Genomic DNA, 27,320 nt, shown 5'->3' on the forward strand with positions numbered 1-27,320 from the left:
TGGGGGAAGCAGGAGTGACTGAGTTAGGCACTCATTTCAGGAAATCCCCTTTGCTGACCCTTCCTATGATCTTACATGTGAGAGATTTTACCTTGGCTTTCATGCGGAATGTGTCCTATTTACGAACTGAGGCTATAATTAGTGTGTGCTGCTAGAAGGTGGGTGCAGGTGACCCAGTTTTGTGCCTGTAAGTTATGAACTTGGTCACGTCACAACCGTAGTTAGCAGTGTCCTGTTTTCTTGTTCTCATTTCTTAAGAATGGTGCACGAACACACACCTGGACTTAAGGAAAATAAGAAATACAATCGACTTTTATGGCAGGATGCTTCTGGGTACAATTTAATATCTGGTTTCTTTCTCTCTGAGAATTAATGGGTTAATTTTCCACGCCTTCATTCTTTCCCCAATCTGGCTCTAATGACAGAGACCTCTTAGCTAGGTACTTGGAGAGTCTGGTCTCAGGCTTGTCTTTCCTTTAGTTTCTTTATAGCTCCTGGCTGATTTCTTGAGGAAGCACCACTTAGATGAGAAGGCATCTTCTCTCTGGTTTCCCACTCCCTGCCTCTCTGCCCTGGTAGGTCCATCAGGCACAATTAGAGAGAAAGTCACGTACTTCATCGCCACCTGGGAGAGAGTGATGTTGAGAGGCTAATCATGTTAACTCTCTCAAAGAGAAAACGTCTTCCCCTGTATCTTAGATGCTAGCGACTAGCTTAAATGTTATGTTATATGATATGTAAATACAAGAATGCATTTCACAGTGCATGGTTTATTGCCCATCGTGGGGGTAGAGTCTTTGTTCTCTGCTCTCATCTCACCTCCTAGAAGAGCCTGGCACTTAATAGGCCCTTATTATTTGTTAAATAAATATTAAATGAATTACCTCAGGAAGGGCTTTCTTAATGTCCTTTCTCTACTCACATGCAATTTTTAGGAAGAAGAATTTTATTTTATTAGAACGTCATTTATCAGGTGTGGTTTGCCTACTTCCAAATGATGGCAGGTGTGCCGGTATTTTTGTTCAAGGCAGCCTCTATCTTAGGATCCTGGAAATTGCATCAGAAAGGAGGTTGCCATTATCTACTGTAAACCTTGGGCAGAGAAATGAGGACTGTGACAGAATTCACATTTACACACATTTGGTTGAAAAGATAATTATCCTTTCCTTACTTTTACAGAGAATTTATTTTTTTCATGCACTTATATTTGAAGGAGAATTCCAACTTTAGTCCTAAGAAACTGTCAAGAAAGCTTGTCTCTGCAGAGCTTTCCCAGCGGCTGTCCTCCCGGGGTGAGCTCAGGCAAGGCAACCATTAAAGAATAATGAGTTATGCTTTTGAAATGGTGCTCGACTCCTTTATTGCCTTTTCTAAGATAGGAGCGCCGCTCCCTCCACCTCCACCGTGACACTTGTTGGAAGACAGGACCAGCAGCTGTATCCTCAGACTTCTGCTGGGTTTTGGAAGACACGTTTTGACCTGTGTGATCAAGTGTAATGATGACACATATTTTAATAGGATTCTAATTTATAATATAATAAGGAAAATGGCTATTTTTCCTTATTTTCTCATTACAATATGTTGCACTAGAGGCCTTTGTCATGACTGTTTTATTACCTTGGCTGAAGTACAATATATTTTAATATGCTAAAGATAACATCAGGGTTGGAAATTGAGCTCTCAGTGATTTATTCACAGGTTGACTTACTGACTGCATTGAAATGAGTTGCAGGAGGCAGTGTAGCTAACGATTTATTTATGTATCTTTTTTAACTAAGCTTGTCATAAATAAGAGCAAATAAATAGCTCTTATAGAATAGTTTGTATTCATTGCTTCAATGAAAACATTGTAAATATGAAACATACGGTCTGCAGTTAACATTTTACGTTACATAGCTGCGAATTTTTTGAAGTTTTGTCATGCAGGTGGATTTTTTTTTTTTTTTTTTTTTTTTTTTTTGGACAAATCTTTTGTCTGTTTGGATTTTTCACATGGACCAGCATTTGCAGTGAGTCATTTTGAAACCCACTACTGGGCAAATTCCATTCTGATAATTAGTATGGGAAAACCTAGCCTTCAACAGTAAATGGAACCTTAGCAACGCCATCACGGGGGCCAGGACTGGTTCACTGCCCAACCCCAAGCCACAAGCACAGTGCCACGCAGGTAGGAGGCGAGCCCACAAAAGGTCTGTTGAGGGAGTGAATAAATGAGTGCCCAGTCCTCTTTGTGTCACTGACAGCATCTCCCTGATTGACCCAACTAGCGTATGGGGGAACTGGGACTTGATCCCAGATCTCTCAGTCTTCGGGTTTTTTTCACTAATTTATCCCTTCGTCCTTTCCTTCAGCAAACATGCTTTACATGGGCTCTGTCAGGGCAATGAGACCATAAGGATAAGGGATCCAGTTCTTGCCCACAAGGAAGTGGACGGTCAGACACAGAGGGTTCATCCAGCCCTGCATGCTGCGTGTGCAGGGTGCCCCGAGGCGCTGTCAAGTGCAGAGGAGGAAATACTTCCGACACTCATTTTTATTTTCCCAGTTAAGATATATGCAGGGGGAGCATTTTTCCATTATTAAACCAAGATCAAGAAAGATGTTGTTCTGACCGGTTGAAATTAGTGCTGTACCTCGTTCGGTTTTGGTTCCGGGAACTATTCCCTGTAAACATATTTTCCAGCTTGTTGTATTATGTTTGAAGTAGAATATTCTAAGATAATAGTTTGATAATGTCCCCTCATGAGGGTATTTCTAAACAATACATTTCAGATGGCTATTAGGTAGTATTTTATGTAATATCAATTTGTTTCGGGTAGAGCAAAAGATTTTCACTTCTAGTTAGGAATCTGATTTTTTTTCTCCCCCATAGATTTGTGGTTAACATATTTTTACTGTAATATTAATGCTATCTTTTCATGTTTACCAGTTTAAAAACCTGTTTTATAACTATGTTGAATCCTGCTTTGAATTAACAACATAAAGGAGCTCCATTTTTCAACGAAATTGTTTAATATTTATAAAGTGCTTAAAAGTAGTTGAGTAGATTAAAAGTAATTCAGTTATGCATCTGTTTGCCCACATTGAAAAAAATATGCAGTGTGATTATATAGTAGAAGGTATTGTCTAAGAAATTGTCTGAAATCTTGAGGAAAATGTAACGCAAGTATTCCTCACTATCTATAATATATTTGCATATGTCCTTTGAGGGTGAGGGGCAAATTGAATCATCATTTAAAATGAAGTAGAGAATTCTTTCTGTAAAAGGGTGTTCCTTTGTTTCAGACTAGACAGCAAGGAGGCAAAAATTCTTAAGGTCTTGTCAAAAAGGCATAGAATTCAACTTAAAGTGGCTCCCACTGGACATTAAATATAATAATAAGATAGCAGTTGCAATTGATTGAAACTCATCAAATGTATAAATTCACACATTCATGATGGCATTTAAGGACCAACAGAGTTACAGGATGATGAGAACTAGTTTTTAATCTTGCAGACTGGTAAATAAAGCATTTAACTTGCCTTTCCTATAGAAACTATACCACTAGGTAACCAAAATAGTGAATGAGGTGGGAGCATCTTTTTATAAATGTATTCCAGCTCATAAATGAAATGAAATGATAGAATTGTTAGAATTAAAGCATCACATTTTGCAATTCCACCAATGAATTAATGAATCTAGGCATTGAACAACAGCAGCGGCCAGCATTGCAAACAAGGGGACAACCAGAATTTATGTGCTTCCTGATCAAGGAACATACAATCACCTGTAGTTTTGCCAGAGGAGCGAACCCAAGTCCAATGAAGCCTCTGGGTCCAGCTGCCATATTGCAGGAACACATTTGTAGGAAAGAGGAGCAAATTAAACTGCATTGCGTGCATGCAGTCAGCAAAATCCAAACTGGGGAAGAAACTCTATAGTCAGATGGCCACTGTTCATCAACAGATGAATTATAAGGAAAAGAAAGGAGTGGTGGTGGGGAGGGGCCCATATATTAAAAGATATTTAAAAGACATTCCTTCTTTTTTTAATGGACAACACTATACTGTAGTGCTTGGGGGTATTCATGTAATAAAAGTATAAAGAAACACGAGGGGTTACTATTAGTCATGATTGTGTTTACTTATGAGGGAGATAGGAGGGGTGAATGGGACAGGACAAGTGGAAGGTTCTGGGGGATAGCTGACAAGCTTCTATTTCATGATCCTGGTTGATGGTTACAAGGGTGATTGCCTTATAATAATCCATTAAGCTATATATTTACTGTAGTTTTCTGTATCTGTTTTATTTTTGCTTTTTTTGGTTGGTTTTTAAAGAAAGTATTGGTCTTAAAATGGGAGGTCACACCCTATGGCTTAGATTTTTGTAACTCTTAAAACTTTTTTGATTTATTGGTGGCATTATATTAGTGATGTTTTTAAAAGAAAGATACAGTTTTTCACCTTTACTGCTTTAAGATGAAAACATGAGTGCAAGGGTATTTGGTGTGTTGATATCACCTTCATGTCAGACTTTGCAGAATCATTTTTATGTGAAGGAAATGTACTGAAATTTACTAGGATCATATACTCTCCAGTGTTGAGTAGAGTCCATTAGAAAAACTGCATTCCTGTAAATTATGCTTCCACTCTTAAATCTCAAGAAACATAAATGAAGGGTTGCATGTTAGCATCAGTGATAAAATAGAGGATTTGGGCAAGGGATGGCTGTGCAGAATAGGAGTGAACTGCCGAGAAAATATGGAGCAGAGGATAAAGAAGAGACACTGCAGCACTGGAACTTTTTTGTTTTTATCTTTTTTTTTCCTCCCTCCCTCTATCCCTCCCCTCCGTCTTCCCTGCTTTCCTTCCTTCCTTTTTTTTTTTTTTTTTTTTTTTTTGATCCAAAATGAAGAAGGTGATACTGGCAGGCACTGTAAGTGTAGGAAATTGCCCTTGCTTCCACCTAGAATGCTGGGAGTTTGGCAGCTCTGATATTTGGGACAGATTTTTAAGCACTAGAAACAGTGTTTGCAGAAGAGAAAAGATGTTAAAAAGTTAGATTTTAAGAAAGGGAAAGAAAAAGGTTAGAATGTCTTAAAAATGTGCTGAAACAAGGTTCTGCTACTTATTTATTGCAAAAACAGGCTTCCTCCTTCTTAAGAAGAAGACAATTCTCTGTTTGTAGATTAGAAGGCCTGCCCTGTGGTTTGCACAGTGTTGGAGCTTTTCCCCAAGAATTTAAGGAAGCTAATGAGATTTTTTTTCCTACCAAAGCAGGAGACGCGTCTGAGGACTCTGACAGCCTTCTACCCCTGCAGCTTTTCAGTTGCATCCAGTTAAAAACTTGGAGACCATAATGAATGTTTTTAGAGAGGAACTAAAATGGATGACGCCTGTGTATTTGTTTTAAATGTTTATTTTACCGAATAGATAAATCTTTCTTGAAGAGGAAGATAAATCATCAGTTTTCATGAATAATCTGGAGCATTTCAGAGGATTACTTTGAAGTACCTCCCTGCCAACTTCTCATAAATTAAGCATAAACTTTTTTTGGCCTCATCACACATAATTAAATAGCCGTTGAAGGGTTAAAACCAACTAAAAAGTGATTCTGTTTCTCGATCCCCAGTCTCCTGCAAAATTACAGGAAGTTTCTTTTGGTTCTCAAGCAGGGTAATTACAAGAGACAGTTACATAATTTACAGTTTCAATCTGTTCGTCCATAATCACACACTTCCACCTAGTTGTATATACCCCCACGAGTACCCAAGTTATACTTTGATTTGTAAATGATGATTGCAGTATAATTGATTGCTTGCATGTAACATATTGAATTGATTCTTAAAAAGTGAACTTTAGCTGTTAACATGTCTATTTGAGTTCCTGTTATTTACGTAGTTTGCGGTTCTTGCGCTCAGCAGTTGCATACTACTTAACAAATTAAACTCCCAGAGCTTTTCTCCTTATTAAATTTGGAAAATGGAGTGTCTGTATACAACCTAACCGGAAAAGTGCGTAGAAACACAGTAGGCACTCAGCTTTTGAACACACTGCTAAAGCCATTCCAGCCCTTTAAAGCTGAATGGACATCCTTTGATTAACAGCGACCACAGATTATAAAGGTTTATGGGGATAATAGTAGTATATTGTGGCAAAAGCTGTGCTAATATTAATATGTTGTTACCGAAGTCTCAACTTTAAGTACTGCTGGAATCAGGGAGCCAATTTAAACAGTGGACTTTGAGAAAGGTATCACCCACTCACTGAAGGGGTAATAACTGGCATTTTTTCATACTGCTAATGATGACATTTCATGTTTTTGTGTTTCCAACAGCTAACATCTAACTGTAGCCAATTTGGACTTTAAGATCCCTTTAGGATTAAAGGCTAGATACCTTACCTACATGACACCAAATGCACTGGTAAACCAACCAGTCACTTGATTGAACACCTCATCCCAGCCCAGCTCTCACCCCCCGCCTGCATGTGTGCTGCACATCCGTCAGAGCGGGCTCATCAGTAACCTGAGGGGACACCACCATTTACTGCCAGAGGCTTTTTACCTTGAGTCCTCTTTGAAAGCTCACAAGAGATAAATAACAAATAAGTGAAAAAGGGAAGTTTTTGACTTCTGGAGGCCAGTGGAATAGGGCTGTCTAGATGACCTGAGAACAACGAGAGATAGTTTCTCTGCTGTACATTTTCAACATTAGTTGATCAGTCAGATTCGGTGATAGGCTGTGCTTTGATTTCAGAAAGTTAGCCCAGAGAATGACAGATCCCTTTTAAAATGTACTTTGAAAACAAAAGAAAATACTAGAGAGATTTCTCTTCCCACTTTTTTCTTTCTTCAGTTTTGCTGTATTCTTGTGTTCATTCATCACCAGGATTGGGATTACAGCATACTTTGTCCTGTTTTTGAAAATGATGGCTGGTAAACACAGACACACACACACACACACGGAGTATTGGGGGAAGTTGTAGGAAAGCAGAGGGAAGGGCAAGCTGCTCTGTAACTGTCTCGTCTCCCACGCTTGGTTCTCAAATCCGTGGCCAGTGTCCACGTTGATTTAAATGCTCCCCCTTTCTGCTGGAGAGGGTTAGACCAGACAACTAGTAGAATAAATTGTCTCAGCTGCCCCCACAGAACCTCACTGGTCAGAAGAAACTCCAGTTTATATTTTTAGTAGTTTATTTAAAGAAGTGTTCAATTGTAACGTTTGATAGGAGAACTGTCTCACAGGTGTATTGTAAATACATAGTTACTTGCTCAGAGTAGATGCTTCATTTGAAGTGAGTGTGTGTTTAATGCCGTGTTCAAAGTCTTGTAGCTTTCCAACAGTAAAATCTTGTTACCAGGATTTTGTAACATAGATATGAAAATTTTACCCAGGTTTCAACTTGGAAGTATTAAATTAGTTTCTGAAATCATTTTTCAGATTGACTCTCCAGTGTGGACTTTTGCCTGTTTCTAAGAGAGGAAATAATTTTTACATGCCAAATTACTTCATCTTAGAAATTGTTCTTTTGGTAAATTTGTTTCTCCTAAGGCCTTCCAGAATTTAAAAGTGGTTTGAACTGTGGAAACTCATAAAAGGTCAAAGAGGAGGGCATTCTTGCAACATGTCTTTCTCATTTGTCACTTCAGAAGCCATGGTACTGGGACTGTATTACCATTACCTAACAAGAAGTGCCTCGGTGACAAATCAGAGCTTTTCTTAGATTTGCAGTGGGCTTCATGAAGAATCTGGTTACTTCCCAAATATATTTAAGGAAAGATATTTTTAAATTCTTGCCTTCCCTGAAGGATTTCAGTTTGGGAATAAGTGATATTGACAAAGAATAGCATTTCTCATTCCCTGATCATTTTATCCTGTCAGAGGTGCTTCATTTTCCTAACAAGAAGATTGAGAGACTGAATCTAGTTCATACATGATTAGAAAGAAAAATTATATCCTTCTAATACATCAGACCAGGACCTTGCAGGTGTGATGACTGGCCATACGTAAACAACTTCTCAGTTAAGTGTTTAAATAAATGAATGTGCCATGAAGTCTATCACAGAGCTCTCTACCAAGTGACCCTCTCCTCCCTGGTCTCAAGTCTTAGATGTCTCTGTTTCCCCCAAGATTCACCTTCTCCTTGAGTGTCTCATTGGGCACCACTGCTACAACCACAGCCCTTTGGGGTGGCAGAAATGGAGAAGTGGCATTGGTATTGCATCCCCATTTAGCATTTTAGCCAAGGTACAGTCCCCAAGACCCTTTGCCAAATATGACCCCTAATACATCTGAGACCAGACTGGCCTGAGATGCAAGAGTTGAGATAGGGTAAGATACAGACATCTGTAGTTTTTTAAGCCCCTGAGTGCTTCTGGTGTGCAGTCAGGGTGGAGAGCCATTGGGATAGACCAGAGGATGGAAAAAGAAGAAATAAAGAGAGAAACTCAGTTAGATTATCAATTATAAAAATGCCACTGACTCATCTTTGGCCTGTGTGTGTCTCACAAGGGTCTGTCTCTGGCCCTGGCTTAGGAACTCCTTCACAGATGTTCACCCTCCTCCACACAAGGGCATCACAGAGGGAGGGGAGCCCCCTTTCCTGCTGCCTGCTGCCCTCTTTGTGAGTTCATTTTTGTATGTTCATATAAACACCTACCTTTCCCTGAGTGAGTGACACACAGAATGACCACCCACTTCAGGAGAGTCCATGCCCACTCACAGAGTCATGGAACTCATCTGGTAAATTCCGGCATGGTCTGTAGGCTGGAACACACCCAGCAGCAGCAGGGGAGACCTGGCCCAGCCATACATCTTCTCCAGTGGGGATGGGGATAGGGGAACATGGTTCCTCTGCCGGGTAGACTAGGGGAGGGTGGGAGGTGCCCAGGGAGGAAGACCAGTGGCCCCTCTGCATGACTGAGGACAAGCCCAGCACTGGAGCAGTCTGTGGAGGAGCTTGTGGCATCTTTCAGAGGAAGATCTTAAGGAGGGGCTTAGAGAAGCTGACCGGAATGTGACCCGGGGCAGCAGGTGTTCCTTCCCCAAAGACTTGCTCTTTCCATTCGCTGGGTTTCACTGGCTCAGGCCATTTTCCCAGGGACACACTTGGGTCTTCTAGAACATTTGGGTCTTTGTTTCTTCTGTCCTGGGATTGTCCCTGGGTTCTGCTGAAGCCCTCCAGCCATCATTGTTATTGTGGTTGGATGGGCTTGCTGCTTCCTGAGAGTAGTCCTTGAAGTTAAGGACTAAAGGACCAAAGGGAATTCGTGGGGTACAAAGGCAGAATGTGCTCCCTGACCCCCACCATGGCTTCTTCCTTTAATTACATTTATATTTGGGTAGTTAGATGGTGGGGAAGGGGGAGGAGAACTTCTGGCTGAGGCAGTAGAGTCTGTCTCTTCCTTCTGTCCATATTTTCTTTCTTTCCCTTATAGAAGGCTATCTAGTCACCCAAATGACCACCTTGAGATTTTGTTCATTCAATATGTTGAATAATAATTACAGCTAACACTTACATAGGGTTTCTGTAATATGGCAAGCACTTTTCCACATGCTTTGTATTAATTCATTCAATTATTATGACAACCCTAAGTGATAGGTATGATTACTCTCCACATTCTATGGATGGGGGATCTGGAGCACAGAGAGAGTAAATAACTTGCCCAAGGTCACACAGCCGGACATGGTGGACCCTGGCCCCCCTTCCAGGCAGTCTGGCTGTAGGACCCTTGCTCTAAACCAGCCTTTGGTGCCTCTTGTGATCTGTCAGACTGTATTCAGTAAGTGCCTTACTCTTTTAAAATGCTCTTGGCCTTGTTGCCCATCTTTAAAAATTCTTCTCATCTTTTGTTTAATGCAGATGGTCTCAAAATATGGTCCAGGGGTCCCTGGGGATCCCTGAGGCCCTTTCAGGGAGTCTGCAAGGTCATAACTATTTTCACAGTAATGCTAAGATGCTATTTGTCCTTTTCACTCTCATTCTCCCACAAGTGTACAGTGGAGTTGTCAAGAATTTCATGACCTGTGATATCACAACAGATTGAATACCAAAACAGATACTAGAATCCAGCTGTTTTCTCTTAAGCCAGTTGTTGAAGAGCTTTTCAAAAATGTAAAATGATGCCACTCTGCTCACTACTCTTTTTTTTTTGTATTTTAAAAAATTATGTTAACACACAATGGGTTTATTGGGGTTTTTTAATGATTAAATATTTGTCAAATTTCTCTCTAAAATTAATATATATAATAACCTTTATAAACAGAAGCTCTTAAATAATTTTTTTAACGTAAAGAGATCCTGAGATCCAAACAAGTTTGAGAATCACTGATTCAATGTATAAACACTTGCTATTCAAGCATGGTTCATAGTGTAGGAACTTGTTAGAAATGCAGAATCTCAGTCCCCACCCCAGACCTACCGAATCAGAATCCAGTTGCAGTAAGAGGTGATTGTTTGCACAGTGAAGGTTGAGAAGCACGGGCATAGGAGCCATGGACAAAGCTGCCCTGCAGCTCAGTGACCCTGGCTGAATTTCAGTCTGCTGGGGCTTTGGAGACTCCTGTCCCCAGTTCTCGGTCACCGAGGATCTAGGTGAGGCCTCCTCACCTGAGAGTCTTCTATTCACTGGCTCTCCTACTGCACAAGGCGGTTTTCACATCCTCATTAAAACCAGCAGCCCTGCAGCATAGTTTATAGCAGTGGTCCTCAAACCTGGGTGCATCAGAATCTCCTGGAGGGCTTGTTAAAGCACAGGCACCGGGCCCTACCTCCAAAGGTTCTGATCACTAGGTCTGAGGATTTGTAGTTCTGACAAGTTCCCAGGTAATGCTGATACCGTTGATCTGCGAGACCACCCTCTGAAAACCACCAGTCTGAAGGAAGTAGACTGAGAAGTCAAGCAACGTTTATTCAAGTTGTTGTGTAATTACCTCAAGCCCATAGAGTAATGGGAGTGATGTCTTAAACGTCCACGTTTTCAAAACCAATCTCTTAAAATACAAAATATCTCAAAAATTCAAAATATCCATTTTTGCTAGGGACACGTTTGTTTCTTTTAATAAATGGAAAGCACTAAGAATTCAGGCAGGTCACAGGTCATGTCCAACACTCCTATTCTCTTAAAACAGTGGGAAGGCTGCGGTTCAGCTTCCCTTCTTTGCTAATTGCAAAATCATCACAAAATTTCAGCGAGGAGACATAAATAGCCTGTCAAGTTCATTTATCACTGTTTAAACTGATAACGTGCCATTCGTCCACTTGGTCACAGAGCTGCTTAACCCCAGAAACCAGCAGCAGATGAGCGTGGACCAGTGAATTTCCGTTCCCAGTCATGAGATACATGGTTAGAGCCATTGGACTTCCTCCGATCGAGAGCTGCCGTAAATCCCTGGCTGGGGTCAGTCCCCAGGCATGCAGACCCAGTGCTGCCTCCTGATACGACTCTTTCAGCAGGGTTTGCTGAGCTAAGCAAGTGTCTGTGAAAGGTGTGCAATCCTTGAAAATTATCTTCCCTTAAAAGCAACTAGTTACCCCAGATTCACATAATCCGGACAGATGAGAGTTAGGAGTAGCTTACTGAAGTTTGCCCTTTTGTCTCTGAGGAGGTTCATTTGGTTTGGCTCCAGGTGGCAGAAGATAAGGTGAGCGGGGGTGAGGGGGGCTGGCTTTGGGAGGACAGTCCTTAGCCACACTACCCCCTTGCTGAAGAACATTATTCCATGCTGGTCCAGTCTACAGTCTTGAAATATTACTGGCTTAAAAGGAAGGAATGTTTCATATTAAGCAAGGGTTAACCTTGCAGTTAATATGCCGAGAGTTCAGTTAATTTGGGAATTTAGGCTGCAAAAACAAATCTTGACCTTGTCTGGATAGTTCCTTCCTTATCCTAATGGATCTGTCTACAGGAAAGCAACTCTCTACCACTTTTTTCCCTCCCCCTAGGAGAGAGTTAACCATTTCAAACACTAGGGATCAGAACTAGTTAACATGAGAATTGATTATCTTACTACAAGTAGGTCAGCCTTAACCAGGGTGAAGTAAAATTTGGATCCCATGCAGTGCAGCTTAGAAATGTTTGCTTTTTTGCAGACATTGCATTGTTCTTACTTTCCCTTTAAGCAAATACCTTGATAATCTTTTGAATTTAGTGTGTGGTCCATACACTGATAGTCAGACCTCACCTTCCCTTGGGTATATAGGTCCAGTGAAGCAAAAGAGAAAGCCAGCTTCCTCAAGATAGTTACCAAAGATAGTCGATGTGAATATGGGGTTTACGGGCTAGTCAGCTTTCAATTACAAGTCTCCAATCACCGATCACCGGGTAAGCGCTGTTCACCGGCACTTCTGGCCCACAGACAATTGAAAGGGAATAATTTCACCAGCGATTAATTATACTGAAACTACTGGGATCTGTCTCTAAACATCACTTTGCTTTCCATCTAAACAGCGAGGTTTCCCCAGGGATAGTTCAGGTTTTCTGAAAGTATCCTGAGTTGAGGAAAGGTGTTAGAGGACCACAGGAATCTATTCACCAGGGGTGTATTGTACTTGTTTCAGATGCCTCAGGATAGTAACACCGGCTTCCAAGATAAGTGCTTTTTATTTCCCTGCATCTTAGATCAATTATTTGGAATCTTTTTGGTAAGTTAAATTTAAGAGCTGTAACTTAAACCGCCACATCTCTGTAACCACTCAATAAGTAAATGTTCTTACCAAAAATTCTTCTGTCAGTGGGCTATAAAGTAATTATGATTTGAGGAACCTGGAAAAAGTAGAAGGAAACAAAAGATGGCAAGAAATTCATTATTTAAAACATTCCACGTTATGAAGGTCAGAGTAGTGAAGTGCCACCAGCTACAGCTTTTTTAAGGGAAAGTGCCTGCTGCAGGTAAAATTTAAATTATGTATTACATCAACCTCGCGCACAAGTGGAGCAGAGGTATATGGCACAACTTTTTCTGCTAAACTACTGTATATATGTTAACATATAAGTGATTTCACTTAACTAGTAAGAAATCAGAAATTTATCCTTGGTCATTGTGGTTGTAGAAATGGATTCCATTTAAACCAAAAATTTCTCCTTCAAGAGGAGACTTTGTGGACTTACACATGGCTCTTAGCCTAAGTGTAAGTTCCTTGCACCGGTGTCAGCTCCTTGACGTCTCATGAGTCAGAGAGAGGAGAAGGAAAATCTAACTGCAGGCAATTCAGTGATGCCTTCGGACAGTGGTGGTGTGTGGTCTGTCATGTTGCTGCCCATCATTCCTGAAAACCTGCTTGATGTTTTCTGGTTGGAGTTTTGGTTTGCAGTGTTTTCCCTCCAGCACTTCCTGGCAGGTGTTGGGAACCTTTGCACCGTTCGTTTGCGCAGTGCATAGCTTTTCGCTGTGAACATCCAGTGGGCTTGGTGTACACATGCTCGGCGGGCTCATTGCCCTGCTGCCACACCCCCACCCCCACCTCAGGCCCCAGACTCACCCGAGGGAGTGTCCCTGGAGACAGCCACTTACCATGGTGGGAGCAGCAGGTGCTGAAAGGTTTATGCCCAGATGTTTCCCACAGACCCCAGGTTGCCCGAGAGTTGCAGTGGCCTCGTCTGTCTAGTCTCGGGCCCTGGGAAGGTGTGTGTGTACTACCTCAGGGTGTGGAAACATGAACAGCTGGGTAAACTATGTTTTGGGGGGATTCTGGCTGCATCCTCTTAGCCCAGAGGAGGAATCGTGGGAAGAGAAGACAGAATAAAGGGTTACATGTGCTTCCTGGGTAAGGCTGCTCCTTGCAGTGGGGGATGTAAGGTAGGGAGGGCACATACCACCTTCTGACCACTGTGGTTATACAGAAATCCTGCTAGGCTGAGGCAGGCTTTCTGTCCCCAGCGCTGGGGTTCAGATAAGAACCAGTGAGAGGCTAAGGAATTTCACAGTCACTGCAGGAGACTTTTAATTGTGCGATCTCTGGACAAAAGGAGATAGTTCCATAGCCACAATCCTACAGTTCTCTTCCCCATGCTCCACCCTCCTCCCACCCCCGCCCCAGAAGTACAGAGCTGGGACCTCCAGCCGACTGAGGAAATTTCACAGCATGTGCCAGGCACTTAGGAGGCAGATGACGGATGTGCCAATTATCTGTGTTCTGAGATTTGGGCACCCTTTGTACCCTGGTGACAGAGCTCTTCTCCACATTGACAGGGCATGATCGGGGCTGGGTTCGGCAGTGGCCGTCACCGTTAGCATTCCTGACACACTGCTCTCTAAAGTCTGTGTGTGCAGCCAAATGACGAATCGATGGTGGTTTGACTGTAAAATTTTGTGGTATTTGTTTGCATTCAGTCAGACACTTTGCACTTAAATAGGAGTTAAAGAGACAAGTCAAAAGACTTCAGCAAAACCTAAAGTTGAATATATGCCTGTTCTTTATAATGGCATTCAGATTAAAACCATCAAAATGCCAAAAGCAAAATACCAAGATCGGGTTGGATTTCTTGTTCTCTATTTCTGCATTATTTACAGAGATGTTGAGAGGCAGGAGAATGCTCCACAGGCATTGATTTCTCCTTCTAACAAAAAATCCAAAATTGAGAAAATTCTTGAAAATGCAGCCATTTTGGAAATGTAGATAAAGAAGAAAAATGCTGAAGATCTGGGTGGTTTACAGAGCAGCATGATTTTGTAATTGCTGCCACCTACTGTATGTGGTTGATGTTTGTTTAAATTTAGAAAGTTCATGAAGGTGAGGCTGTTGAAGTAGATAATTAGAGCAAGGTAGACATCATTAGTTTATAACATTTCTTCTCTGCTCCAGAAGTGGCTCTTAATTACTGAGACAGCTGCCAGCTTTCATTCATTACCTTCAAGTGGGTTTAAAGTTTGCCTCATTTTAAAGTTCCTTTGCCAAGGAACCTTCACTGTAATGCTGTGGGATGCACATTCAGAAGCTTACCACGCTCAGGGATTTTTCTGAGGATGCATGAAACTGTTTTAAGGAGGTTGTTTTGTTTTACTTTGTAGGAGCAATGTTCTGGGGGTAGATTATAAATTAATTTCCATGAAAGAGGTGAAAATAGAGCTAGTGGAGCTGGTATGAATTACAGCAGTTGACTTAAAAGACATTCTTTTATTAGTCCTAAAACAAAGCTTCAGATCAGCCGCTAGTTAAATGTAACGAGCAATATAGAATCCCAGTCAACAGAGGCCCCTCTCTTTTATTAAGACCCAGCTGTCAAAGGGTCATTCGGTCCTTCCTGTGGAAAACAACTTGCCCATTAATGTTTGGGGTGGTCCCCCTGACAGGATTTCTCAGTAAATGCCTGACATTTAGTTTTTGAAAGAATCTAAGCTGGGGGCCTTGGATTTTGAGACTTAACAGAAGTAATGTCTTCACCCTTAGCTTTGTGAAATATGCCATAGTGTATGTTTGGAATGCTGCTGTCTGCCACGTGAACTGACTTACAGTGCCACTGGCAAAGGTTCAGGAGCATAAACTTCGTGGAGATCACATCACTGTAAGGATGAGACTGTACATAAAATTAATGTGCTTCTCTGATGTGATGTTTTTATCTTGTTGCAACTTATTTCGAGTGGCCCCTGTCCCAGTGTCAGAATACATCACAGTGAGGACGACTTTTGTTTTTTCTGCCCTAGGCTATTTGCTTTCCAGAAGAGAAGGCCAAGCAGGGTCTCCTGAAAAGCCACTCTCTGATCTGGGCCGCCTCTCCTACCTGGCCTATTGGAAGAGCGTGATCTTGGAGTACCTCTACCACCACCACGAGAGGCACATCAGCATCAAGGCCATCAGCAGAGCCACGGGCATGTGTCCACACGACATCGCCACCACCCTGCAGCACCTCCACATGATTGACAAGCGGGACGGCAGGTGAGTGCTGTGCCCCCAGCGACCCCGACTGCCTCTCAAGCATCTCACACCAGAAAGGGTCCCTAAAGTTAGGTGGATTCATTCCAGTTAAAGATAAGAGGTTCCCCAATGGTATTATCAAAACCTTTCTCCTAAAAAGAAAACAGGAAATGACCCTTTTATTTATTTATTTTTTTGCTAGTCAGATTTCATTTTTGCTGTACCTTTTCATTAATGAGCTTTCTGGTTTTTCCAGGTCATATTAGTGCTAATAACATAGATCAATATGTGACGGCAAAGTGAAATTTCAGCTCTTGATTGCACTTTGTTCTGCCTCCTCACATTACAGATTTGTCATCATTCGACGGGAAAAGTTGATATTGGGCCACATGGAAAAGTTGAAAACCTGTTCCCGGACCAATGAACTTGATCCAGAGAGTCTGAGGTGGACCCCAATTTTAATTTCTAATGCTGCGGTTTCTGAAGAAGAGCGAGAGGCTGAAAAAGAGGTAATTTGGCTTCATCAGCCTGAGTTGTGCAACTTCAATCCTCCAGCATTTTTAAGCTGAGAAAGTCATTAACATCCTTGTCAAAAGCTTGGTTATGTAGAGAGAGCTTGTGAAATGATAAGGCACTAATTTATCCTAACTGAGGTTGCATGGTAAGACATGATAATTTTATTGAATTGACTATGAAAAATGAAACATTTATCATTGATCACAAAGCAGCATTTTTCACCACTGACAGCATGTAATCAGATCAAATTTGATGCTGAGCTCCAAGGCTGCAATGTCAATCGATTCTTTGTGTTTATGAACTTGCTTAAAGTGCTCCATGCCAGTGAGCATGTAATGTAATGATAAAGGACTCAAATCAATTCGCTGCATCATTAATACTGCTAAATATCCCATGAAACCCAATCTTCTTTGATTTGTTATCCTAACTGATGCAAAAGAGTTCTGAGATGACGCAGCTGGAGTGCTGCTTGGCTGGCCGACTAGCCTGATCAGAAACAACTTAGAGATCCTTTGCCTTTGATCCTTAGAGGCTCTGGCCTCGTAGCTGCCCTCTCACTGGCCCCTGTTTTTACCCTTCCCCCCTTAGGCTGAGCGGCTGATGGAGCAAGCTAGCTGCTGGGAGAAGGAGGAGCAAGAAATTCTGTCATCTAGAGCCACCAGTAGGCAATCACCTGCAAAAGTACAATCGAAAAATAAATATGTGCATTCCCCGGAGAGCCGGCCAGTGGCAGGGGAGCGAGGGCAGCTGACGGAGCTGTCTAAAGAGAGCAGTGAAGAGGAGGAGGAGGAAGAGGAGGAAGATGAAGAGGAAGAGGAGGAGGAGGAGGAAGAGGAGGAGGAGGAAGAAGAAGAGGAAGAGGAAGAAGAAAATATTCAGAGCTCTCCTCCAAGATTGACTAAACCACAGTCAGTTGCCATAAAGAGAAAGGTATGTGTCTGTTGAGGTTCCCAGCCTGTGAGTCAGTGTCAATCAGATCTTATTTGTCATTGCAGACATTCTGTCTATTAGTGTTTGTTTCACTCTCTCTTCTTTAGATGTAGTTTATTTGTATCCAGGCCCACGGATCATATATCATCATCGTTTATCTTACGGTCATGATTGTGTTTACCCTGTTACATTTGTTAGTGCAGTGACGGAACCAGGGGCAGACTGGCTTTCTCGTCTGGTAGTTACTGCCACCTGCTGGTTTGTGGGACTAGAGTAAATCAGGCTATGGGGACAGAAAAGGGCCCTTAAACCACCCTTCAGTGAACTTTGATGAAAACACCCCAGCCTGGAGAGGACAGGAGACTTAGCCAAGATCACACAACTCATTAGAGATGGAGCCAGAACCAGGTGAGTGCTCAGACCCCAAGCCCAGCTCTTCCGATTCTGTTTCCTTTTCTTGGCACAGAATTGTTAGAAAGTAGTTTAGGCCCTTCATTTTGCATTTATGGCCCAGGACACAATACTGAGATGTCTCATGTGGTTTCTCTTAGATACGTACACCCTGTGTGGAAGGTACAACATTGATTTTTGCCTTTAGATAATTGCTCTACCCAGATCTGATACCTTTGTCTTCAGTGTCTACCTGTGTCATAGAGAGGGACCAGGTATTATTAGGACAGCCCAGGCTAACAGCAGTAACACAGATGAAGGCCCTGCCGCAAGGTCATCCCACGTGGTGTCTGTCAAGGAGCCTGCTGTCCTGATGCCCAGCCCAGTTTACTGTCATCTAAGCCTGGCCTTCTTCTAGTGGAAGGACAGCTGGGGACAGGTGCTGGAAAGGAGCATCCCATGAAGGGGATTTTAGGCTCATGAATGATATTTTGATTCCTTAACAAGGAAAATGTATTCATGTATTGTATATCTAACAAAAGAAATTTGTTTTCAAAACATCAAAAAACCAGATTATCCAAGGCATGATATGGACTCCTGTCATATAAGTGGACTCAACCTAAAGAAACAGTTTTTTATATTGCCTATACTCATGGGGAAGGTTCTAGTGGATTAGGGGGAACAGGCCAACTGGGGGGATTAATAATCATAAATATGAAATCACAGAATATGGCTGTCAGGCTTATATGTACACTTCAGTGAACATTCAGAGTTTAAAATGTGAGACACAATAATTCTTGGATACAGTTTACCTGGAGTTTGAGTTTAACCAAGCATATTGAACCCTTCTTTGCAGTGTACTTTCAGTAATTTTTTAGACCCATTATCGACAGATCACATTTTAGCAGGAAATCTACCTGTTATTCTTATATCTGAATTTTGTATCATTGAGTATTTTTCTTCTTGGGGGAAAAATATTTTATACTTGTAATTATGGAGAGTCAATTGCAACCCCTGGTGCAATTAGAAAAAAAAATTTTTTTTTAATATTATATAAGACACGTTCCACATGGCTTTAAGTTTTCTTTAGATGCCTTCCACATCAAAATATTTTGTAAGATTATCAGTTTCTGACATCCTTATAGCCACCAGCACATGACTGTTAGCATTTTATACAGTAGAGTAATTCTTCAAGTGCCCTTTCCTGCTTCCTTTTCATTGTTCCTGAAGTCCTGTGAAATGGGGAGCAGGTAGGCTGGTCTTGTACGCTCTCATGTATCCTACAGTGCTTTACACGTCGTAGGTGCTCCTGGAACAGTTACCAAGTATTAAAACAAGTGACCCAGTGGCTAGTTAATTATCACAGCATTTATAGAAACATTGATGTCCGCGATGCCTTGATAACTATGATGTACAGGATTTTGAAGTCAGCAGGTACTATTGGAAAATACATGCTAGAAAAGCAAACCTTGGCTTTTAAAATCTACAGTTAAGCTGCTAGGATGTTCCCTCTCAAAGCATCTGCTTGAATAAACAACTGTTTTATTTGGAAAACACTTGCCTGTGTAGTAGGAGCCCGAGAGGGATGTTAAAACATCAAATGGAAGGTTAGGTACAAAGGCATCACAGGTGTCTCTACATGTAAGGTTCTCAGACACGCGTTCAGTACATGTTTGCTGCTTATCGACTCAATGATTTAATTTCTCATGAGCTCTGATGTATTCTGTTTGGAATTAATTTCAGAGGCCTTTTGTACTAAAGAAGAAAAGGGGTCGTAAACGCAGGAGGATCAACAGCAGTGTAACAACTGAGACCATTTCTGAGACGACAGAAGTACTGAATGAGCCCTTTGACAACTCAGATGAAGAGAGGCCAATGCCACAGCTGGAGCCTACCTGTGAGATTGAGGTGGAGGAGGATGGTGGGAAGCCAGTCCTGAGAAAAGCGTTCCAGCATCAGTCTGGGAAGAAAAGACAAACAGAGGAAGAGGAAGGAAAAGACAATCATTGCTATAAGAATGCTGACCCTTGTAGAAGTAAGTGGAAGAATTATAAAGACCTTACCCTTGTGAATGTCTGTATATTACTGCCAAAAAGCAGGCACCTGAGTCACACCCAGAGGCACCTCTGAGGTTGTACCAACCAACCAGAAATAAGTGCTCACCTGTCCGTTCTCATTCATAAAAGATTCTGTCCCTTCTTTCTGGAATTGGATTTTATGTTAAACGTTAAGGCCAGAACATCCCTCTGGGTGGGTTCATCTTTCTAGAAATTGGCTTACCTTCAAAAACTTTGCAGTCTCAATAAGAAACACACATCTGGTATGTACTTTTTTCCCACATTTAGTATTTCTGAAATCAAGGTGTATGTTATTATGGATGTGAGCGCATTGAAAGGAATAGTTTCATTTTCCCTGAAAAACAAGTATTAATAAATTGATGGTGCATCTTATAATCATTGGTGTCTTTGGATGTGTTCTTATCAAGAATCATCTAAACCTACCCACACTATCATTATTAGCTTTGATAATAGAGGAAATGCGGAAATCAGGAAATTGTCCTTCCTTTCAAATTACTGTTTTATAGTTGCTGTTGGCAGGAGCACCCCACCCCATCTTCTAAAAAACAATGCTAAACACATTAATTGTCTTTGATGCCCTGCTTAAAAGAAACCATCCCTTGCCTGTCGGCCTAGGAACTTGTGCTCCCAGCTGAATCCTGAGGATCTGTGGGACAGTCTCTACTCTGCAGTCGAAATGACTCTATTTAAAACCTTACCTTATTTCAGCCTAGGGTTATCCCTCTTGCCTTTGAAAAGCCCCAATTTTAAGAACCTTGAGCAAGCGTCTCCTTGACTTTCTTAATTAACAGGAATACTGTTGCTGTATACATATTTTGCTGAAGCAAGGACATCTTACCCTGGGGACAGAGGAACCAAGCCTTGTGCTTTAGTTTCTTTAAGCAAATAAACATACAAAGAACAACAAAGTGCAGAAAGAGGTCATTTTTTTGTTGTGGAAATTGAGCCTTCTTTCCACCTTTTAGCTGTCCTCTCAGGAGCCTGTACACAAATGATCACTGCCTTCATTCTCCACTTTGTGCCATTTGCCTTTAAAAATTCCAAGTGGCTGTATTACACCTGATTCCTTCCAGGATCTTCTTTCTTAAAAAGTAGTGATTGGAAAACTCATCTTCTGATTTAGAGGGGTGTTCCTACAAAAGCTGGTAGGTCCAGTGGCGTAAGAATGTGGACTCCAGGGTCATTGGCATTGCCTGCTCCCTGTTCGTGTGAGTAGAACTGAAACGATTTGAACATCTGGAGATGTCTGTTAACTGGGTATTGTACTTTGCACTTCTGAAGAAATCAGTCTACAGCACATATCTTTTCAGCTACCCAATTTGAATGTAAAACTTGCAAGTGAGTTTAAGTGTAATCCTTCTATTACATAAATGAGCTAAGAGCTTACCCTTCTCTGCACTGATTGGGTTAGAAATCACTGTGTTCTGGCAAAAGGGATCTCTGTTCCACACCAATTATTAGATCCTGTTTTTGTTCTCCAAAATAGTGTTTCTAATAAGGCTATTTCTCTTTGTGAAGCTTTTCTTTTAAATTGACCTCTCCAGGAAATCATTACGATCTTTAATTTTACAAAGATCATTAAGCTTTGGGTGTTTCATATTTGGATTTACTTATATATTTACTTGTTCTCTTATATTTATATAAATATATTTATGTGTTTCTTTATATTCCTGTGTGCATACAGGCACAGTAAAAAGATTAGCTGAGCTAAAATGAGCTTGACAGTTATGGTTTGTTTCTTATTTACTTTAATATTCAAACCATACATTTGCAGATTAACCCAAAGTACAGTGTGGGCAGAATTAGTGATAAAAAGAATACCTGTATTTTAAATGTTCAACAATTTCATGGAAATTACATTATCATTTGTGTCGTGCAGAAATGATGATCCTGGAGTAGCTTACAGATGTATTTATGTTTTGGGTATTTATTTATTCATTTGCATCAGAGGTACATAGTTTATTTTTATGCCAGAGAGAACATTCAAATCAAAGTAAATAATGTCATCTGAGATCATTTAAAGCCAGTAAATGTCCACAAGCAGAAATTCACTTTTTCAGGATAAATATGCGAGTTAGGCTTCTATTCACAGTGATGATTTGGATATGAGCTGGCTTTAACCCCTTTCCTCTGTATTTCCTGATTTGCAAACCTTCTAGTTGATTTTTTTACATTGTGGAATTCCAGGCTTTTGCATCAGAGAATGTCTTGTTTGTTAAAACTCAAATGAGTTTATTATAGTTGCCTGTATCCATGTGCTTCCTATAAAAAGCACAGCTCTGTTAAGAGTAGGGTGTGGGTGTGCAGTGTATATAGCATGTCTTATTTTCCCAGGACCTAGGTTATTTACTCAGTTTATACCACAATATTATTCTATATTAGTCTTTTTGATTATGTCTTTAGCATCAACTCTTAAAATGCTAAATTGGAAGCAATGTTTGCTAAGTAAAATTCAGGTTGTTCATGGTTATGCTTTCTAAGACTTTGTTTTTCTTCCTCCCCTCTTCTCTCTGCCTCCTTGCTAAGACAATATGGATGATGATGCAAATAACTTGAAAGAAGGCAGTAGAGACAATCCTGAACCTCTAAAGTGCAAACAGTGGCCAAAAGGAACAAAGCGGGGTCTATCCAAGTGGAGGCCAAACAAAGAGAGGAAGACTGGATTTAAACTGAACTTGTACACCCCGCCAGAAACACCCATGGAGCCTGACGACCAGGTAACGATGGAAGAACAGAAGGAGACTCCAGAGGACAAAACCAGCCCCACTCCCACCAGGACTGAGGAGGAGGTCACGGAAGCCGTGGAGCCCCTGCTGCCTCGGGACGAAGACAGAAGGGAGGAAACCTGTGCACCTGTAAGTCCAAATAAATCGCCGGGTGAAAAACCAGAAGACGATCTAATCAAACCTGAGGAGGAGGAAGAGGAGGAGGAGGAGGAAGATGAGGAGGAGGAGGAGGAAGAGGAAGGAAATGTAGAAAAAGACCCTGGTGGCGCGAAAAGCCAGGATAAAGAGGAACCAGAAGTGTGCATGGACAAAGAGGGCCCTGTGCGTTTGGATGATCATGAAGAGGAGGAAGAAGAGGATGAGGAGCCATCTCACAACGAGGGCCACGATGCAGATGATGAAGATGACGGTCACATGGAGTCTGCCGCAGCGGAGAAAGAAGGACGCCCCAGAGAAGCCTTCAAAGAAGTACTGGAAAACCAGGAGGCTTTTTTAGACCTTAGTGTCCAGCCTAGTCATTCGAACCCAGAGGTCCTAATGGACTGTGGCGTTGGCCTTGCAGCTTCGTGTAGCAGTGAACCTAAGGAGCTTGCTGGAGCCACTGAAACTGCACCTGAATCTGATGAGGAGCCCCCAGAAGAACAGGCGCAGAAGCAGGACCAAAAGAACAGCGAGGAAGTAGACTCTGGGTTCAAAGAGGGAAACACGGCAACCTTGGAAATCGACTCTGAGACCGTCCAAGCGGTTCAGTCCTTGACCCAGGAGAACAGCGAACAGGACGACAGCTTTCAGGATTGCGCTGAGACTCAAGAGGCCTGTCGAAGCCTACAGAACTACACGCACGCAGACCAAAGCCCACCGATCGCCGCCACTCTGGACGACTGCCAACAGTCAGACCACAGTAGCCCTGTTTCATCCGTCCACTCCCATCCTGGCCAGTCAGTACGTTCTGTCAACAGCCCAAGTGTCCCCGCCCTGGAGAACAGCTATGCCCAAATCAGCCCAGATCAAAGTGCCATCTCAGTGCCCTCTTTGCAGAACATGGAAACCAGTCCAATGATGGATGTCCCGTCAGTTTCAGATCATTCTCAGCAAGTCGTAGACAGCGGATTCAGTGACCTGGGCAGCATTGAGAGCACAACCGAGAACTACGAGAACCCGAGCAGCTATGATTCTACCATGGGTGGCAGCATTTGTGGAAACGGCTCTTCCCAGAACAGCTGCTCCTACAGCAGCCTCACGTCCAGCAACCTGACACAGAGCAGCTGTGCCGTCACCCAGCAGATGTCCAACATCAGTGGGAGCTGCAGCATGCTGCAGCAGACCAGCATCAGTTCCCCTCCGACCTGCAGCGTCAAGTCTCCTCAAGGCTGCGTAGTGGAGAGGCCCCCAAGCAGCAGCCAGCAGCTGGCTCAGTGTAGCATGGCTGCTAACTTCACACCGCCCATGCAGCTGGCGGAGATCCCCGAGACCGGCAACGCCAACCTTGGCTTATACGAACGAATGGGTCAGAGTGATTTTGGGGCTGGGCATTACCCACAGCCATCAGCCACCTTCAGCCTTGCCAAACTACAGCAGTTAACCAATACACTTATTGATCATTCATTGCCTTACAGCCATTCCGCTGCTGTAACTTCCTATGCAAACAGTGCCTCTTTGTCCACACCATTAAGTAACACAGGGCTTGTTCAGCTTTCTCAGTCTCCACACTCCGTCCCCGGGGGACCCCAAGCACAAGCTACCATGACCCCACCCCCCAACCTGACTCCTCCTCCGATGAATCTGCCACCGCCTCTTTTGCAACGGAACATGGCTGCATCAAATATTGGCATCTCCCACAGCCAAAGACTGCAAACCCAGATTGCCAGCAAGGGCCACGTGTCCATGAGAACCAAATCGGCATCTCTGTCACCAGCTGCTGCCACCCATCAGTCGCAAATCTATGGGCGCTCCCAGACCGTAGCCATGCAGGGTCCTGCACGGACTTTAACGATGCAAAGAGGCATGAACATGAGTGTGAACCTGATGCCATCCCCAGCCTACAACGTCAACTCTGTGAACATGAACATGAACACTCTCAACGCCATGAATGGGTACAGCATGTCCCAGCCGATGATGAACAGTGGCTACCACAGCAATCATGGCTACATGAACCAAACGCCCCAGTACCCTATGCAGATGCAGATGGGCATGATGGGGACCCAGCCATATGCCCAGCAGCCAATGCAGACCCCGCCCCACAGTAACATGATGTACACGGCCCCCGGGCACCACGGCTACATGAACACGGGCATGTCCAAGCAGTCTCTCAATGGGTCCTACATGAGAAGGTAGGCAACGTGGGCAGTCACAGAACTCCCGGGCATCACTCTTGGATTGATCTGCACAAATACCTTCTTCGAAGAGTACGATTTCAAAACCAGCAATTGGTGTGAATGCAAAAACATTTGTTGGCACCATTTATTTAAAAAAAAAAAAAAGCTGTATGCAGCAGAAAGCCTTATACAAGTTGTTTTTCTTTTTTCTTCGTTTTTTTTTTTTCCTTTTTGGTACCTTTGTTTCTATTTCTTTTATATGAAATTCTCTGCTAAGGAAGGCCTCTCTGGACTACAGTTTGGAGGCAGCCACTTGCTTGTGCCTGCCTCCTTCAAACAGTGTGGATATCAAGCCCCGCCCACCCCTCAGATTATCTGTTTTAATACTGAACCTAGAGGTTTTTTTTCTTCCCTGTCCACTCCATGTAAATGCCTTTAGCATTTCAGTTATTGTATATTTTGTTTGAGGTGACACTTCAGCATGCCGCTAATGTCTTTGTTAGTGACAGTGCATTTTGTAGTACTGTACAAGTGTTGTGCTAACGGTAAGCCATTTCTTAAGTTTTTTGCCTTGATTAGGGTGCCCTAATTTGAGGGTTTAAAAAAAACTATATTTTTGTTAATTATAAAACTGTAAAGAGCTATAAAAGCTGTTCCCATTTGGTTAGTCAAAAGGGTTTTATTGCTAAATGTTTGGTGTAAAGTTTGAGACCCTTTTCCATTTTGGTGACAGATTTCTTTGGGGGAAAAAAAAGGCAGCTTTCTGTTTTATAAATGCAGACTTCTGTTTATTGAATGAAGCATATCTCAGTGTTTATCTGTCAGGTTTTGAAACATTTCATATATGTCCAAATACTTGGCAGGATTTAAAAAAAATAGTGAATTTGGTGTAAAGTTGCTATTTTATGGAAATGCCTCTAACTTTACATTTTCATTCCATCTGTAGATTTTTCTATCTTTATAAAATATCGGAGTTATTTTTTAAGGAAAAATAGAGAAGTAGCTTGTGAATAGCTCAAACTAAGCTTACAAATCGCATGTAAAAAAGCAAAAAAAAAGTTATTTGTGTCTGTTTATATTGCTTCCTTTTTTTGTAGCCTTTGTACCTGTACAGGGTGACTGTAAGGGCCGAGCAGGGGAGGCGTAATCCTTGTATAAAATAGGAGCCAGCGACACTCTTGTATTTATCTGTTCTCTTTTTAGTCAGTCACTTCAAAAAAAAAAAAAAACAAAAAACAAACAAAAAAAGCTGTACATTTTAACATAAAATAAATTATGATGAGCCATTTTTAGCCTCTTGTGTCCTGTCATATTATGATTGATAGAGAATGACCAGTTGGACTGTATCCTGTGTCACATCTCAGAACACATACACATTTTGGGGGAAAATAAATTATTTAGTGTAAATCGGGGTTATGAGATTTTCTGATTTGTTTTGACTTTGGGGGAGGGGGTTGGCAATAAATAAGAGTACTATCTAATAAAACCATCACATATACCAAATACCTATTTAATAAATTAATTTATAATGGATTTTAATGCTTTTCATGAAAGTTTTATTTTATGCGAGTGCATACCTTCTGTATGCCAGTCGTTGTCTTTAAAATAAAGTGAATTTGTTTTTTTTCTTTTTGACTTTGATCTTCATTTGCAAAGGGATCCTGCCCGAATATCCAGCTGCCTCCTCTGTACAGTCTGTAACAGCTCCCTTCAGGGCCTAGTCCAGCGGTAGCCAACTTCATTTTTATAAAGATTAATACAAAAGCACCCAGTTAGGGATTGTATGTTTAAAAGATTGTTTTCTCAAAAAAGGCGTGCAAGTTTCGCTCTGTTGTGAATGAGTGATTGGATGTTATTTTTAGAGTCTCAAGTTTAGACCAAAAGAGAAAGTCAGTGTTCACAAACATTATCATATAGCATTCAGAGAAAGTTCTGTCTGACTGTTAAAACATTTGCTTATTCAGGTGACAAGCCTAGGAATGAGGGCTGGACTCAGCCCCCGTGCAGGAGGCTGGGTGGTGCACACAGCCTGGCATCGTGGGTCCCGAGAGAGGGAGGATGCCTGGCAGCGCCGTGCCTTGTGCGCCCCCTCGTGTCTTTTTTCTCACAGTCACAAAGCATGCTGGGCTTGGTGTCAAGGTTTTATCTTTTGGTCCCTTCTCCCCACAACTGCATAGCAAGTTACGGGAATGTCTGTAGTGGCTGATGGAGGGCCTCCAAGAAGACGCTTCTACAAGTCTGTCGTCGCAAAGGGGAGGAGAGAACCTTTAAGGTGCGTGGCTGTAGGAAAGGAAACCTCTCACCCACCTTCAGAGTGGGCAGCTGTGGTGTGCAGCTTGTTGGAATCAACTGCTCAGTCAGTTTGGGAGCTGCAAGACCTTAGCCTGGTGGATCCGCACACGAGGCAAGAGGCTGCCCCTGCCTGGGAGGTGGGGTGGGGACCTGCTAACCAGCTGATGGGAAACGATACAGAACCTCCCATACGCCCGACCTTGAAACCTCCTTCTTAGATTTAGTCCCTTTCCTCTTGG

At 42.2% G+C, this 27,320-nt stretch overlaps 1 protein-coding gene across 6 annotated transcripts in view; it reads left to right on the forward strand.

Moving 5' to 3' along the window:
* Positions 1-26,417, forward strand: part of KAT6B (lysine acetyltransferase 6B) — a 158,877-nt gene extending 132,460 nt beyond the window's left edge. For all 6 annotated transcript variants that reach the window (XM_074374273.1, XM_074374272.1, XM_074374271.1 and 3 more), the window contains exons 14-18: positions 15,624-15,855; positions 16,184-16,343; positions 16,939-17,280; positions 19,414-19,705; positions 22,275-26,417. In XM_074374273.1, the coding sequence (XP_074230374.1) occupies positions 15,624-15,855; positions 16,184-16,343; positions 16,939-17,280; positions 19,414-19,705; positions 22,275-24,808 (3,560 nt within the window). In that variant the 3' untranslated portion in view covers positions 24,809-26,417. The remainder of the gene's footprint in view (positions 1-15,623; positions 15,856-16,183; positions 16,344-16,938; positions 17,281-19,413; positions 19,706-22,274) is intronic.
* Positions 26,418-27,320: the final 903 nt, after the last annotated feature.

This window comes from Camelus bactrianus, chromosome 11, assembly GCF_048773025.1.
Source record: "Camelus bactrianus isolate YW-2024 breed Bactrian camel chromosome 11, ASM4877302v1, whole genome shotgun sequence".
In the NCBI taxonomy this organism is placed as follows: domain Eukaryota; kingdom Metazoa; phylum Chordata; class Mammalia; order Artiodactyla; family Camelidae; genus Camelus; species Camelus bactrianus.